General features: G+C 36.6%; 1 protein-coding gene across 2 annotated transcripts; it reads right to left on the bottom strand.

Moving 5' to 3' along the window:
- Positions 1 to 10,604: 10,604 nt before the first annotated feature.
- On the bottom strand, positions 10,605 to 15,328 carry LOC106065349 (uncharacterized). Of its 2 annotated transcripts, none has more exons than XM_056034398.1 (6): positions 15,206 to 15,328; positions 14,647 to 14,780; positions 12,885 to 12,980; positions 12,436 to 12,567; positions 11,652 to 11,757; positions 10,605 to 10,787 (listed from the first exon to the last, which is right to left on the bottom strand). In XM_056034398.1, the coding sequence occupies exons 2-6, from the start codon at positions 14,738 to 14,740 to the stop codon at positions 10,655 to 10,657; spliced, it is 561 nt and encodes a 186-aa protein (XP_055890373.1). In that variant the 5' UTR covers positions 14,741 to 14,780; positions 15,206 to 15,328; the 3' UTR covers positions 10,605 to 10,654. The 2 variants fall into 2 exon arrangements, with proteins under 2 accessions (XP_055890373.1, XP_055890305.1); XM_056034330.1 differs by having other exon boundaries at positions 15,105 to 15,239.
- Between the last annotated feature and the right edge of the window lie 665 nt (positions 15,329 to 15,993).

Genomic DNA, 15,993 nt, shown 5'->3' with positions numbered 1-15,993 from the left:
CTTCAAGGAACAGTATCAGCAACAAGCAACTAATAATTAATTTTTTAAAAAAAACTTATCTAATGGAAAGAATTAACAATTATATCTCTCAATAATGTAGAAGTAATTTTCCTTATTTGATATTGCACAAAATAATTAATTACCAATAATTAACTGATTAGGGAGGCGCCGTGGCTGAGCTGTAAAGCGCTTGGCTTCCAAACCGGGGTCCGGGATTCGAATCCTGGTGAAGATGGGATTTTTAATTTTGTAATTTTCGGGCGCCTCTGAGTCCACCCAACTCTAATGGGTACCTGACATTAGTAGGGGAAAAGTAAAGGCTGTGCTGGCCACATGACACCCTCTTTAAACAACAGAAACAGATGATCATCTGCCCTATAGACCAGAAGGTCTGAAAGGGGAACTTTACTTTTTTTTATCAATTGGTTAATTTTTTAATACATTCATGTCTAGTTAGGTGCAATACAAAATTGCTTAGCGTTTCAATTTGATCTGACTATGGGTGTAGTAGAATTAACGTGTTGAATTATGTAAGGGGACGAAGCCCAACATATACAGTCGTATCTGTGAATACTGAAGTATTAATTTCCCTAGTTGGTATCAAACAAAATAATGAGTTACCAGTAACTAATTGGATAATTGGTTAATTCTTTTATTAATTCATGTTTTGTCTTTGCCAATTAATAATTTTGCAAAGTTTCAACTTGATCCTAGAATGGCTGTGGGAGAAATACCAGACAGACAGACAGAGTGAGTTAATATAAGCTTTGTAATGAGAAGAAGAAGAGGCAGACAGAGAAAGCGATGGGAAGACAACATAAAAGAATGGATAAGAATGAAAGAGATTCTTCCCAAGTTAAAAGACAGATTAATGGAGAAAGACGGTCAACAGATCACGTGTGATGCCCCAACAGTTCAACAGACTAAAGGATATGTGAAGGTGAAGAAGGTGCTATTATCGTACTGTTGCGCCCCAGAGACACAGTGGTTGTGGAAGAGCTGCCACTAGATTTTAAGTTTGGGGGAAAATTAACCACTTCCGCTTCGATCATGAAAGGTCCTTGGTTGTTCTAGGCATAAGGCAATTAATTAACAGATTCGATTTTCATATTTTTTTTATCCAGCCCAAGTAGGAGAATTAGTGACGAGTCCTTAGTCATTCAACTTGGGCTTTTGTAACATATACCAGATATAGGTCTTTAGGAAAGCGTGAATGAACGAGACCAAGACACAAAGAGACAAAAGACATTCAACAGAAGATTCAATTTTTCTTTATTTTATGTCTTACTTTGGATGTAGATAATTCTATTCACTTTGACAGTATCAACATTTATTTTGTAGAATGCAAACAGCGAAGTAACCCATTCCTAAGGTGAGCTAGTCTAGACATTTCAATAGGACTCATTGTTTGAAACATTTCCTTTTTAGTTTTTAAAGTTTGCGATACATGACGCTGTTAAGGCCACCCTGACGTCATACCGGTTGTCACAAAACCAGTTCTCTCGGCATCCTTTCAGATGACAGGCTGATTGAATGCTTCTCAACAGTCAACTATTTTACGACCTAGCTTGGTCTATTGACAGGGAAGAAGACGGTAAATGACTTGACTATTTACAAAGATCGTAGATCAGTCAACACTAGAACAATCCTTTCCCAACCTCCTTCATAACGCGTGAATTTAACGGCATTCATTAGTGAGAATAATCGCGTCTAAATCTATACCTAGATACTATTAATACATGGGCGTGCCAGAAGATGCTGCATTGCAGAAAGCAACAATAGGGAGTCACAAATGTGTGCGGATGGAAGAGTAAATTAGCTTTGTGCATCCTCCCAGGGCCGCCAAAAAGTATTCTTTCACCCTTAAGGAACAATAAATGCAAAACTAAATATTTAATTCCCATATCTTGAAATATTTCAATCATATTTTACAGACCACATCAGATTTATCTGATGTAGTATTTAGTAAAAAGTAAGGATAATGGGGTCATCGAATTAGGAATCGACATTTAGGCTATAAATAACAATTCAAATAAAATAGTGACCATTACAAAATTTTTGTTTGATTGTTTTCCTTGTTAAGGAATTTAATCTGGTTGTGTGTGTGTGTTTTGTCTGTGGTGCCTCGTGGAAACGTGCGTTACCGGGGCCGGATTTAAGTGAGTGTAGGTTACTGGGCAGATTTTTGTGAAGGCCACTACACCTTTTTTATTATTATTATTATTATAGCTTTTATATAGCGCTACTTTCATGCTTATAGCATGCTCTGAGCGTTTTGGTCCAATCTCATTTGTGGACCAGTTGGGGGGGGGGTATCTAGGAGTTGGTTTTCCGTGCTGCAGCAGTAGAGCAACTGTGCCCCCTTCTAGGTAGCCAAGACAAGCCAAGTTCAAATGCACTTAGCCTCTCGACCACGCTTTCCACCAGTTTACCTTTTGGAGAGCCTTAATAAAATCCACTTATTAATTAATAATAATTAAAAGCTAAAAGCTAGCCATATTCTAGAAGAACGAAATAGAGTATTTGTATATTTAATCTTATTTTCCTTTTATAATAATTAGAATGTATTTTTAAGTAAAAGAAAGGTATATTGTTGAGTTTGTGGAGGGTTGACGTAAACCCGGAGCTGTATTTATATATATTACGAGCACGCTACAAGTGGAGACATCTTAACCACGACAGTGTTGTCAACCGTAACATTTAGAGCATTTAAACCTTCAAGTATCTGACCTGTCGATATGTGGATATTTGTTCTGTGGGGACCCAGAGGCACTAGCCCCACCTGCTGTCCCTTAAATCCGGCCCTGTGCGTTACTGTTAGCGGATAAACGAACAACGGGTAGCGGAATTTGGTAACCTGAAATCTAATGCATTCGAAGCAAATTTATCCGAATTCCGGGGTGGAAACTCGACAGACCCAGTCGCCCAGACCAAAAAAATCTGCCACACTGTTTTACAAGGGGACCAACATCAGATGCAGGAACAGAAGGAGCGCGAGCAGGCTATTCTGCCTCAACGTGGCGCTCGTGTGGAAACGACCATTAAAGGAAGTGGTTAGGCTAAATGAATAGCAAAACAAAACTCCCGTGGGAGTGTCCAAGGGTACGCGAGAGTGGACCCATTGCACGGAGCGGAGTTAAAAGAGAGCTCCTACGGTGCTGTCGATAATTCATGCGCCTTTCTTCAAGGGGCCGTTACATTAATGGCGTGTCCTACACGGTTAGCTTGGTACAACATAGGAAAATGACGGAGGTTCCTGGTATACTAGGCCTTCGGCCATGCGTTCTAGCCCATGCGCCCGGAGTGCCAGATATATCGGAAATAGCAATGCTTTACATAGGCATTGGCTCGGATCTCTTCCAGACAGAACTGTGTGTTCACACAGGTTTTTTTTCCCTGTTCAATCAGGGTTTTTTGTTTCTCAAACCTAGAGCTTGAAGAGCCTTCGGCTCAGCTCTTAGACACGGAACAGAAGGAGTGGTCCTCACAGGTAGCGTGGCGGTGACATAATAGGGAAAATATCAGATTGTCCATTATCTTATATGATGCAGACGTTACTTCAAAAAAGAAGATGATTACGTCCTACGCATTAGCGGGCAAGTGTCCTGTGTCCGTTCTATGCATAATGGTGTGTAATTGTTCTCATACATCGAGGAACCCTCAGAGAGGAAAGGGGGGATCAAGAGTTCGCAGAGAGAAATCCTTCTCGGGGGTCAAAGGGACTATGTGGCGCCTTGCGCTTTGATTCCCCAAAAATGGGCTTTTTCGAATGTGTATGTATTAAGCAACAAGATAGAAACATTTATCTTTTCTATGATTGCCTATCTTTGGGAACGATCATCCAGCACTTGCTATGAGAATGGATGTAAATTTTGTGTAGTTACTTACTATCTATTTCTATCTTGTTGTAACATAATAGTATTATATGTACATTTGCACACTAGCGCGTCAGTGCAACACCGCTTGTGTTTACGTAATAAATGGAGTTCCTAATATGTCTTCCCTCTTAAACACTAGTTTGTTATTTGTGTGACACGAATATTCTACATGGTGTCAGAATAAAACTTAAAAAGCTGTCCAGACAAAGGTTTTTATTAATCTAATAATGGCTTCTTTTTATTTTGAGCAACCAATCTTGAATTGGAATGCTAAAGATCTGTATCAAGAGTTTTTAAGGTTTCAACAGCAGGTGAGCTTTTGTTTCAAAGGACCGTTAGCTGGTGCCGATAGTAAACAAAAAGCCGGATGGCTGGGAATGTGGATAGGTCAACAAGGCCGTGAAGTTTACAATGTCGTTGAAGACAAGTGGACTGTAAAACTAGTCGTGCATGGCAAGACATTAATTTTTCGTATCGACACTGGTGCAAGATGTAACATTCTTGTCAAGTCAGAGTTTGAAAAGCTCAAAGACAAAGTAAAACTTGCTTATTCAGCAAAGTCGCTCAAGTCTTACTCTAATCATGTTATTAAGACTTTAGGAGCAGTAGTGCTACCTTTGAAAAATAATATCCAAGAGGTGAAAGCAAGGTTTGAGGTAGTAGACATTAGTCAAGAGAACATTTTGAGTGGTGACACAGCAGAATGTTTAGGACTACTACAACGGATTGACAGCATAGAATCCAAGGCAGAAGACGAGTTACAAAGAGAGTTTCCTGAAATGCTGAAAACAACTGGAACACTGCCAGGAGAATACAAGATTCAGTTACAGAAAAATGCTAAAGGAGTTATCCATCCACCACGTCGCTTAGCAGCATCACTACGCAATAAAGTTGAAGAAAAACTTAAAGAAATGCAAGATGATGGATTTATTACTCCAGTACATGAACCTACTGAATGGGTTAGCTCCATGGTTGTTTCGTTCAGGAATGACAAAGTGAGAATATGTATTGATCCAAAAGATCTCAATAAAGCAATCAGACGGGAACATCACCCGATGAAAACTATTGAAGATGTGATCACTAATATTCCAGATTCGAAGATATTCTCAGTTCTCGATGCCAAGTCAGGGTTTATGCATATAAAGCTTGAAAGAGAATCTTCATTTCTCACAACTTTCAACACACCTCTGGGAAGATATAGATGGTTACGATTACCTTTTGGAATCAAATCAGCGCCAGAAATTTACCAAAGAATTATGGATGAAATGCTTCAAGGTATTGAAGGAGCATATGTCATCATAGACGACATTCTAGTAGCTGGTAGAGATGTTGAACATCATGATCACATTTTGAAACAAGTCATGCAAAGAGCAACGGAGTACAATCTAAAGCTGAACTATGACAAGTGCAAGATAAGGCAAAACAGAGTACCTTATATGGGTCATATCTTGTCAGAGCAAGTTTTAGAACCAGATCCAGCAAAGATAAAGGCAATTATTGACATGCCAGCTCCTCAAGACAAAGATGGAATCAGAAGATTTCTAGGTTTAATTCAGTACCTAGCAAAATTTATTCCTAATCTAAGTCAAGCAGATGCTCCAATACGAAAGCTTCTAAAAGATGATGTAGAATTTCAATGGAACCATGAACAAAACAAGAGTTTCAAAGAATTGAAACATCTTTGTACAAACCCTCCAGTATTGGCATATTATGATGTCAACAAGAACGTAGAGATAGAATGTGATGCAAGTAAAGATGGACTGGGAGCAGTATTACTCCAGGAAGGTCGTATAATTGCATACGCATCAAGAGCTCTCACAGATACAGAAACAAGATATGCTCAGATTGAGAAGGAAATGCTTTCAATTGTTTATAGTACAAGCAAATTTTACTGCTACATATTTGGTAAAGAAGTAACAGTTTATAATGATCACAAACCTCTGGAGCAAATCTTCAAGAAACCTCTATTGTCAGCACCAATGAGAATACAGAAGATGTTAATAAGACTACAGTGGTATGATCTGAAAGTCTGTTACAGAAAAGGCAAGGAAATGTTTATCTCTGATACACTTTCTCGTGGACATCTACCAAATACTGATACACAGACATGTGAATTTACAGATGATTCAGTGCATATGATCTCTGTAAGTGATTCGAAATATAGTGAAATTAAAGACTGTACAAGCAAGGAACTTTCAATGCTTCTGGAAGTAATTATGACTGGTTGGCCAGACACAAGAAGCGAGACTCCAATTGAAGTCAGGCCATATTGGGATTCAAGAGACCAATTATCAATTATCAACTTCTGATGGTATTATATACAAAGGTCTGAGAATAGTCATGCCACCAAGCTTACGTAAATACATGCTAAATCTGATTCACAAGTTTCACTTAGGAATAGTCAAGTGTAAGCAGCGAGCCAGAGAAGTCATGTATTGGCCAGGCATGAATGCAGACATTGAAGTGACAGTTAGGGATTGTAGCAGGTGTGCTGAACATCAGAATCAAAATGTGTCAGAACCGCTAATGCCTACCAAGACACCAGACCTTCCATACAGCATGGTTGGGTGTGATCTGTTTAACTTTGAGGGTAAAAAGTATGTGCTTCTAGTTGACTACTTCTCAAAGTTTATTGATGTCAAAGAACTGTCACAGGAAACTACATCAGATATCATCGAAGCAATGAAGAGTATATTCGCATGCCATGGAATACCTAGAAAGTTAAGGTCAGATAGCGGGCCACAGTTCTCTTCAAGGGAATTCCTGAATTTCTGTAAATCATACGGAATAGAGCATGAAATGTCGAGTCCTCATTTTCAGAGTTCTAATGGCGAGGCTGAAAGAGCTATTCAAACAGTGAAGAAACTTTGGAAGAAAAGCGAAGACAAATCTCTGTCTCTATTAGACTACAGAACTACTCCACTGAGTAATATTAATTTGTCGCCAGCACAATTACTCATGGGACGCCGACCCAGAAATTTGTTACCTTCGAGCGAGGAAATAATCACACCTAAGACACCAGATCTCAAGGTGGTGAAGAAACACTTTGACTCCGAGAAACAGTCTCAGAAACATTATTATGATAAGAGGAATGGAGTTAAGAGTCATAATCCACTACAAGACGGAATGGCAGTCAGAATGCAACTTAATTCTAATTGGAAACCAGGAACAGTAGTTTCGAAGCATTCTAAGCCTAGATCATATAATGTCAAAAGTGGAAATAAGGTCTACAGAAGAAACAGAAAACACATCAGAAAGTCTTCTGAGAAAGCAAACAGATTTGACAATAATTATGACTTTCCAGATGACATCTCAGAACAACCAGAACCACTAGATCTAGAGAGTCCAAGATTACAAAATACACTGGATTTTGAGCCGCCACTACACACTGCTTCTTCTAACACCGCTAAACCACATGAACCTTACGTAACACACTCAGGCAGAATAGTTAACAAACCCAAGAGACTTGATTTGTGAATTGACTTTTTAGTTGACTAGTTTGTTAGTTATTCTGATAAATAGATTTTCTGAATTAAAGAGGAGAGATGTAACATAATAGTATTATATGTACATTTGCACACTAGCGCGTCAGTGCAACACCGCTTGTGTTTACGTAATAAATGGAGTTCCTAATATGTCTTCCGTCTTAAACACTAGTTTGTTATTTGTGTAACACGAATATTTTACACTTGTTTTATCTAGGGTTTTTATTAGCGGCCCCCGAAAGGGGAAAAGACGCTATTAGTTTTGTGCGAAATGTCTGTCCGTCTGTCCGTCTGACCGTCTGTCCGTCTGTCCGTCCGTCCCATTTAGATCTCGTAAACTAGAAAAGATATTGAAAATCCGACATCACAATATTTTAGACCATTCAAAGTTCTGATGCAACGGCTACTTTTTTTTTTCTTAAAACGAAAAATCTAATTTTTAAAATCAGTTATGCAAGCTAATTAGTATGCATTATAAGCTAGACCTAATTTAAATTGAATAGTAATCTTATAAACTCCATTTTTCTGAACATTTTTTTTATTGCGGAATTTTTTTTTTATATTTTTTTTTTGAGAATTCGAATAAGAGATTGAGACTTTTCAAAACTATTAGATCAATTATAAGACATCATTTAGGCCAGGGGAGGCGCGGTGGCTGAGCGGTAAAGCGCTTAGCTTCCGAACCGGGGGTCCCGGGTTCGAATCCTGGTGAAGACTGGGATTTTCAACTTTGGAATCTTTGGGCGCCTCTGAGTCCACTCAGCTCTAATGGGTACCTGACATTAGTTGGGGAAAAGTATAGGCGGTTGATCGTTGTGCTGGCTACATGACACCCTCGCTAAACGTAGGCCACAAAAACAGATGAACTTTACAACATCTGCCCTATAGACCACAAGGTCTAAAAGGGGAACTAGTTAGGCCAGGTTCACATCTAACTTTACATTCACTTACACCTATGCTTTGATCTGCGGGACCGTTGGGGCACTACACAAGATCTGTTAACATTCTTTCTCCATTCTTATCTCTCATTTGTCTTTGATATAATTTTATTTGGATGTTCTTTCTGAAAATATTGAAGCCTGCCTGGGTGGACCTCTTCGGGGGCCGATTTTGAGTTTGTGTTTCCACACAAACTGTCTTTTGTAACCTTGTTTTTGTTTAAACTAGGCCTAGACAGGCGATGTAAAATGTTTTAATCTTCTTTCAGTTTTCTTTAATGCAGCTAAATATTATTAGACATTGATTTTAACTCTAAACTCTGCTTCTGTTGATGACTATCCCTTATGCACACACACACAACAGATTTACACACACAGTGAGACTTACAACGCAAAGGTCATGCTTACGTTTTAAAAAAAAATGTCTTGTGAACTATTCAAATAGACAAGAAGTTAGATTAGCATCAAGATAAATGGACTTTTTCAGTAGTTTAAAGACATCATGCTCATTGTGCAGTCTATGTCAGTGAGTCTGTTGGTTCTTGGGACAAGGAAGTCAGCGCAGATGGGCGGGAATGCTTTTCTTCAAAGCGTCTTTTCTCTTTCTCACATCAAGGATGTAGGTTTTCTTTGAAAACTATTAGATCTACATATGTATGGGAAATATGTGAACAAGTACCTAGTGACAACAAACACTCGCATATACAACATACGATTAGTATGCAAGGACATGGCTGATCAAGAAGGAGGGCTAGGTGTACACAATTTTTTTTTGTAGATTATAAATCATATTTGTTAATAAGATAAAATAATAATGGATCAATATGGTAGAAAATATATTTCTCTTAAATAAAAACCATATACGCCAAACTGGTAAAGAAAACAGCTCAGCCACTGTACATGCGCTAATTAGATTATTTTACATTCTGATTAGTACTCGATGTATCTCGTTAAAATAAATACAAATAAAACAAATTTAAAAACTTGTACTTATTGGAGATTTCAACTCAAAACCAAACCAGGTCAAGAACGCTAAATTGAACTTCAAAAGTGACCAACTCAATATCACGTTTTACTAACGTGACGGACAGAACATTGGAGTCTGCTACAAAGTGGCACAGAAATTAATCATCTGACTAGCTGATGACTTATCTACCCTTCATTTAGTCTGGACACCGGAGACACCAACAAATCTGGCTATTTATGGATTAGCCGCCACGTATGAGAATGTCCAATAGGAAATATTCTTGACATAAAAATCAAAACATTTATAATTGCTAGACATTGTACTTAAAAGGTCCATTTGTAATCACAACAATCTTGATAGGATAGGAACTCATTAAGTTCTTCCAGACTTTGAGTTTTGATAAATTTAAATCACTGATAAAAGTATCGACCTTTAACTCCTTAATTTATACCAACATCAGGGTTATAAATTAATTTTTGCTTCGAAATTAAGACGGTGGATGGTCGAGTTCGAATCCTCTTTTCCTACATGATATCAAAATCTCTTTCCTTGATCTTTTCGTTTCTACTTTTTTCTTGTGGTCTCTTTTTTTTCTTTCTTTTCTACTTCAAGTGCAAATAACAAAAACATTAAAAACATCAAATTTGCATTTAGGAACGAAGTGAAGGCTGTACAAAATGTTAGAGATATATAGTTCAGTGCTGGTTGGTTCCAGACTATTTAATTGTAGTCAACCTCATCAAATAATTTACTTACTTAGACTAAGCACTTCTGGCGCTTAGGGCGGCAAGATCTCTCAACGGAGATCGGTCGTAGGCGACTTCCACCTCTTTCCAGCTGGTGCTCACATAGTTTAGGTCTTCTAAGAAGGCGCAATCAACTCATTCTATTTACAAATGTACTTACTGAATGGAGTTATAACATGTTTTTTTTATTTCTTTAGTATGAGTTGTTTTATCTATTACTTCTGAAATGTGAGTTGTTCTATCTATTAGTTTTTAAATGTGAGTTGTTCTATTTATTAGTTTTTAAATGTGAGTTGTTCTATTTATTAGTTTTTAAATGTGAGTTGTTCTATTTATTAGTTTTTAAGTGTGAGTTGTTCTATTTATTAGTTTTTAAATGTGAGTTGTTCTATCTATTAGTTTTTAAATGTGAGTTGTTCTATCTATTAGTTTTTAAATGTGAGTTGTTTTATTTATTCCAAGCTTCATTACAAGTCCGAAACACATAAAGAGAATCATTCACTCAACGAACAGATCAGTTTCTAATAGTTGGTGTGAAAATGGACATTCCATTAACATTATTTGAAATAATAAGAACAAAAACAATTGCATTTACCACTTATCAAATGTAATAGCATATAAAATAGTTTAATTCCAACATTTAAGTTCGTGTCTTGTTGAAATCAATGGGATCTAACGCCTGACATTCAGCAAAACTTTGAGGTGGGATCTCTATGAGGTATGGCTCGACCACGTACATGCATCGTTCATATTCTTTGATGAAGAGAGACATGCTGAAACAGACAAGTCAATTGCAGGGACATTACTCTCGAAGTCGAAATTTACCATTAGTTGATTACGTCTGAAAGTTGATTAGTATTCTTAATTGTCAGTTAGAAGTGGGCAGAAGTAAGCCTTATGGTTACTTAGAAGGTCTTTTGGTTGACCCGGCACTGTATGTTATTCGCAACTGTGAGAAAGCTAATTAATCCGTCTAGCAAAACAATTTTTTTTATTTCCAACAATTGTTTTCCGAGGGGTTTATTTCAATAAATTGCCAAGTAATTTTGCTTGTATGTCAAGGGTCATAACAATTACACAAAGTAACATATATACATACACATAGATTGAGCAGTTTCTGTAGTTTTAAAGGCTCTGTCTTGGAGAATGAAGTATCCAAATGTTTCATTCTTTGTCCAGAGTTTCTTTCTATTACTCTACTCATTTTAAAACTATAAAAATGAAATACTTTTCATTACCCTATCGAGCTGAAATTTCGCACTAAAAAAATTATTAAAATTTTAGACAGATCCCTTCACTAATTACTAGATTACTTCGATAATTTGTTTACCTTAAATGGGCAAGTCAAGAATTGAAGGCCATTCAATTTTCCATTTATTTAATTGGGCTTATTATTTATACATCTAGATTATTCTAGATCAATGTATTTATTTTAGATCATTTACAATATGGCCAGTTAGATAAGTTGCTAGAGCTTGTGTTAAGGTTCGGCCCATAAAGGACATTTTCCCTACTTAATTTTTCAATGTATTTTGTATTTAATTCATTTGGACGCCACGTTTTGTTTTTATTGCTATGAGATCTGCCTGTTGACAAAACATTATGTACACAATTCTACTTGTATCAGTACAGCTCACCTTGGACAATCCATTGTATAGTTCACTCCCCCTTGTAAACACCAAACATACTTTTTGCAGGTATTTCTGGCAGCTACGTACGTTGCTCCTGGGTCACTGCATTTAACTGTAAACCAACAAATCATTGCAATTGTTTTCTGTTATTCATTAAATCCTTTAGAACAATGTTTTCCAAACTGTGTACCGAGGAACCCTGGTGTACCGCGAGGCCTGACTAGGTGTTCCACAAACTACTGGAATGATTAACTAGTAGGCCACCACGTGAGTTCATCTCTCTAAAAAATAACTACTCCGAATGTACGAAGAGTCCCGTTAAGGAGAGTTTGGGAACCACTGATTTATAAATTACCTTATTTTAAAATGTTTCAAAATATTCTAGGGCAAAGACCTGCGCTAGATATTAAAGAATGTGGAACTCTTAGCAAAATAAGAATTTCTGAGGCTTTGAGTGATGTCGCAACAGAGCGTTCGTACAAGTCTCATACATATTTTTGTTAAACACCAGATCCCCGTCAAGCCCTAGGTCACCATCAGGAGCAGGGGCTTTATGGCCACCAGTTTGCAACCCCAAAATCGTAAACCAAAATATGAGGAAATACAGATGATGAAACACCGAGAAAGGACTCATGCACCGAACTGTCTTTCAAGCTACACAAAGGACAGCCCCCCATCCCCGCCTTAAACAGATTATGTCGAATGGTTAAACAGCTATATATAGTAACTACGACTCAGGTATTAACATAGTCGGACATATGTTATGGGATTGTACATGTCAGTATCTTACCTGGATATTTTTTCACTGCGGTGGCGTTGACACATCCAGCCGGCAGACTGAAGTCGGTTGTTGGGTCACACCAGCCAGTGACGTTATTGAATGTTTCACCAATACCACACTTACTCACGGCTATCGCTTTACCTGGCAAAAAAAAAGGCATGAATATGTCTCTCAATTGATCAGTTAGAGTTCATGATAGAATAGATAACGGCCAAAGAATAAACATTTTATTTCTCGATCAGCCTTGTCTTTTGACTTTATTCTCACAATTTTTGTCTGTATTTGTGTTTTTTTTTTGTCTTACTCTGTTGTTTTTTTTTAAATTAGACTATGTCTCCGTTCTCTCTCTCTCTCTCTCTCTCTCATTTTCCATTCCCTTTTTCTCTATCCGTTTCTTTCTCTCTGTAGATAAATGTATCTTTTGTATAAAAAAAATTATACAGTTAATACATACTTACCATTAGAACACATGATAAAGCCTCTTGGGTTACACAAATGAGCTGGGAAACCGACTGCCACAAATAGAACTCCTGGAGGACACGCTGCATTGTATTCTGTAAGAAGAAAGAAATGTGTTCAAGTGGAACAATAAACTTCAAAGTTTTCACGTCATCTACGGATTTCATTTTTAACACTTTAAAAACAAAGGAGAATACTGTTGTAAAAACAAAGCTTATTTAAGGGAAAGAACTCTAATAACTGTCATTAATTTCAAGATGGCAGGGTTTTACTCCCTTTCTGCTATATGAAACAAAATTAATTAATTACTAGCAATTGATTTTTTAATTGGTTATTTTTTTATTGATTCGTATATTGTCGTCGATTATGAGTAATTATGAATAATTTCAACTTGATCCGACAATGGACAGAGGGAGAGAAAAAAACGTGACAAATCGTAATAAGGGGAATAAATCCATATATGCATCCAGATCTCTCATTAAGTAGCAGTTATTCCCTTAATTGTAATATTAAACAAAATAATTCATTACTAATAATTAATTAACTAAATGATTAATAGTTTTAGTTAATTCAAGTTTTGTTAGCTACAACGAATAATTGTCCAAAGTTTCAACTTGATTCGAGAGTGGGAAATGGGAGAAAACTATGTTCAAACTTTTTGCCAGCCATACAGACAGATTGACAGTCAGATAGAGTGAGCTTATAAAAGCTTTTTAAAAAATGGCCAAAATTGTGTAAAATACTCGTCTTGTAATTTTTTGGTGACAAACTTGTATAATGAGTATTAGCCAAAAGACTGGAATGGCTATCCTTGGCAGAATACAGAATTTTTCTATCCCGGGTGCCAAATGGCCACTTCTGCGTAACACAGAGTACCGAGACAGATAATTACGTTTGTGAATGGCCCAACTGGTGATCATTCACCCAAATGATCATGGAATAGACAAGACAAGGTGCTAAAGATAAGTCAACACTAGAAAATGAATGTCAAAATGTGATGGATGGTTTCTCTACTAATCACACAAGAATCGTGTCAGAAGTAGTGGGCCTATACATATAGATAAGTGATTCCGAACCCAATTCAACCTGCTGGCTAAAAATGAAATGAAATTGACCTGAAACATTTTTATTAGGAACCTGAGGATCTAGAACTTACATTAGGAGAATGGCTTTATTTTTCTAATTAAAATGTGAACAACATTAAAGCTAGCTAGCTAACGACTCATTTTCTTGTCTCTATTTGGTTCCCATCGAATCTCCAATCTCTAGACGTAGTTTAGCAGATTTTAATTCACGGCTCAAACCAAAATGCCGTCAGATTTGTTTTATAATGTCGAATATATTTTTTTGTTTTTTAAAACAGCCACACATTCTCTACTAAACAAACATTTTGGCTTATTATTATGTTCCTCAAAAACGTAAAGATCCGTTTAAATGTTCCTGGTAGATGTAGATTCTAAATTCAGAGTCCACTTGAAGTTTCTTCGAACCATTCCTTCTATGTCTATAAACGTATATAAAAACAAGCAGTAATAGATCGAAAGAAAGTTTAATATAAAGATCAACTAGAGATATTGTTAAAATTACAATCTATTTATATTTAATTGGCTACACAGAAGTTTAGCGTCCCTGATATTGTTTAGTTTGTCACACTAATCTCCAACAAAGTCAGGTCGCTATACTTCCTCTCTAATCCATCCATGCCATCAATCCACAGCATGAACGTTTCGTGTCTTCAAAGGGTACAAAACGTATGTTAACCTTTGTTACTTCCCCAGTAGTGTTCAACTTGAGCGATAGACAGTCCCGCAATAATAGCGACAGCAATCAACCTGGACAGCAGCTTTAAAAACATGTCTGGCTTGGGATGATATCAGGACCTGGTCACTCGTGTCCTGCAGGACAAAAAAGTTGTTTTTAATGAAATATGAAAAGAAGCACATGTTAAGTCGCCATGACCAGTTGTGTATAGCAAGGGATTGCATGTTGACTCTACTCCCTTCATATAACAATGTATGTAAACACCTGATTGAATATGATCCTCATTCCAATTGTTAATCATAAAATTAAAAAGCACTTTAACTTGAATATCAATGATACTGCATACAGTTTTTAAATTATTTTCATAAAATTAAAACTAAAATTGTTAAGAAGTTAGATCATCATTTTTGTATACACATGTATAATAAGGAAAAAAAATGTACATTATTCAAACAAACCTGAACTGAGCAGCGATAAATAAAACCATACAATCTGAGTCTTTCATTTAAAAGAATGTCTATTTGAAATTTTGAAAGAAAAAACGTTTCTTGTACCTTACCTCTAACAAAGTTCTCTGCTGCATTTCCCTGTTAGTTCTTCATCCTTATATACAAGACAAGAAAATATAAACACTGTCAACTTTTAGCTGAAGTCAAAATGTGTTTCTAATCTTTTATAAAAAAAAAGTAATTGGAATCTTGCTTGCCATCTTGTCTTCATGCATTATGTCCACAACAGAGAGTCATTATTACAATTTGTCTCTACATTGGAGATCGTATTTAAAAAAAAAGGAAAGCTATGTCCAGAAATTAAATTTAAAAAAGCACAACGGAGTCTAGATGTGCCATCCTTTAGTAATTAACTAGATCGCGTGAACTGGGACTCATTCCATTGACCTGCTAGGGAAGCAATGTTAATTGTATCTGCTTGTTTCAACATGGGCAGAATTCCTTTATTTACCAGGTGTTTGCGGCCCTGTTAGGGTTAATCCCTCTCAGGAAAACCTTTATATTCTCAGCGAGCTTCACAATGTCTATTTCTTGTAACCCATCCAAAACTTAAAGAGAGTAATAGGTCTAATCATTGAAAAATGAAAAATAATAATATAAGTATTTTACTATAAGAAAAATGTGAAAAGCGTCTTTTTAAGTCATAACTTGTTCAACAGGCTTCACTTTTCTGCTATCCAGAATTCAATAGAATGGCGCTGTGTATATTCGAGAGATGACAAAACGAGTTGCTCGCTTTTAGACATTTAGCCCTGTTGTAACATACATTTTATGCATTTAATTAATAAAAGCTGAGCGCCAAACTGTAATTAACTGCACATACAAATTAAATTGTGTA

The sequence above is a fragment of the Biomphalaria glabrata genome, chromosome 1, assembly GCF_947242115.1.
Source record: "Biomphalaria glabrata chromosome 1, xgBioGlab47.1, whole genome shotgun sequence".
NCBI lineage: Eukaryota > Metazoa > Mollusca > Gastropoda > Planorbidae > Biomphalaria > Biomphalaria glabrata.
Note: the sequence above shows the minus strand (reverse complement) of the source record. Positions and strands in the feature narration are given on the sequence as shown.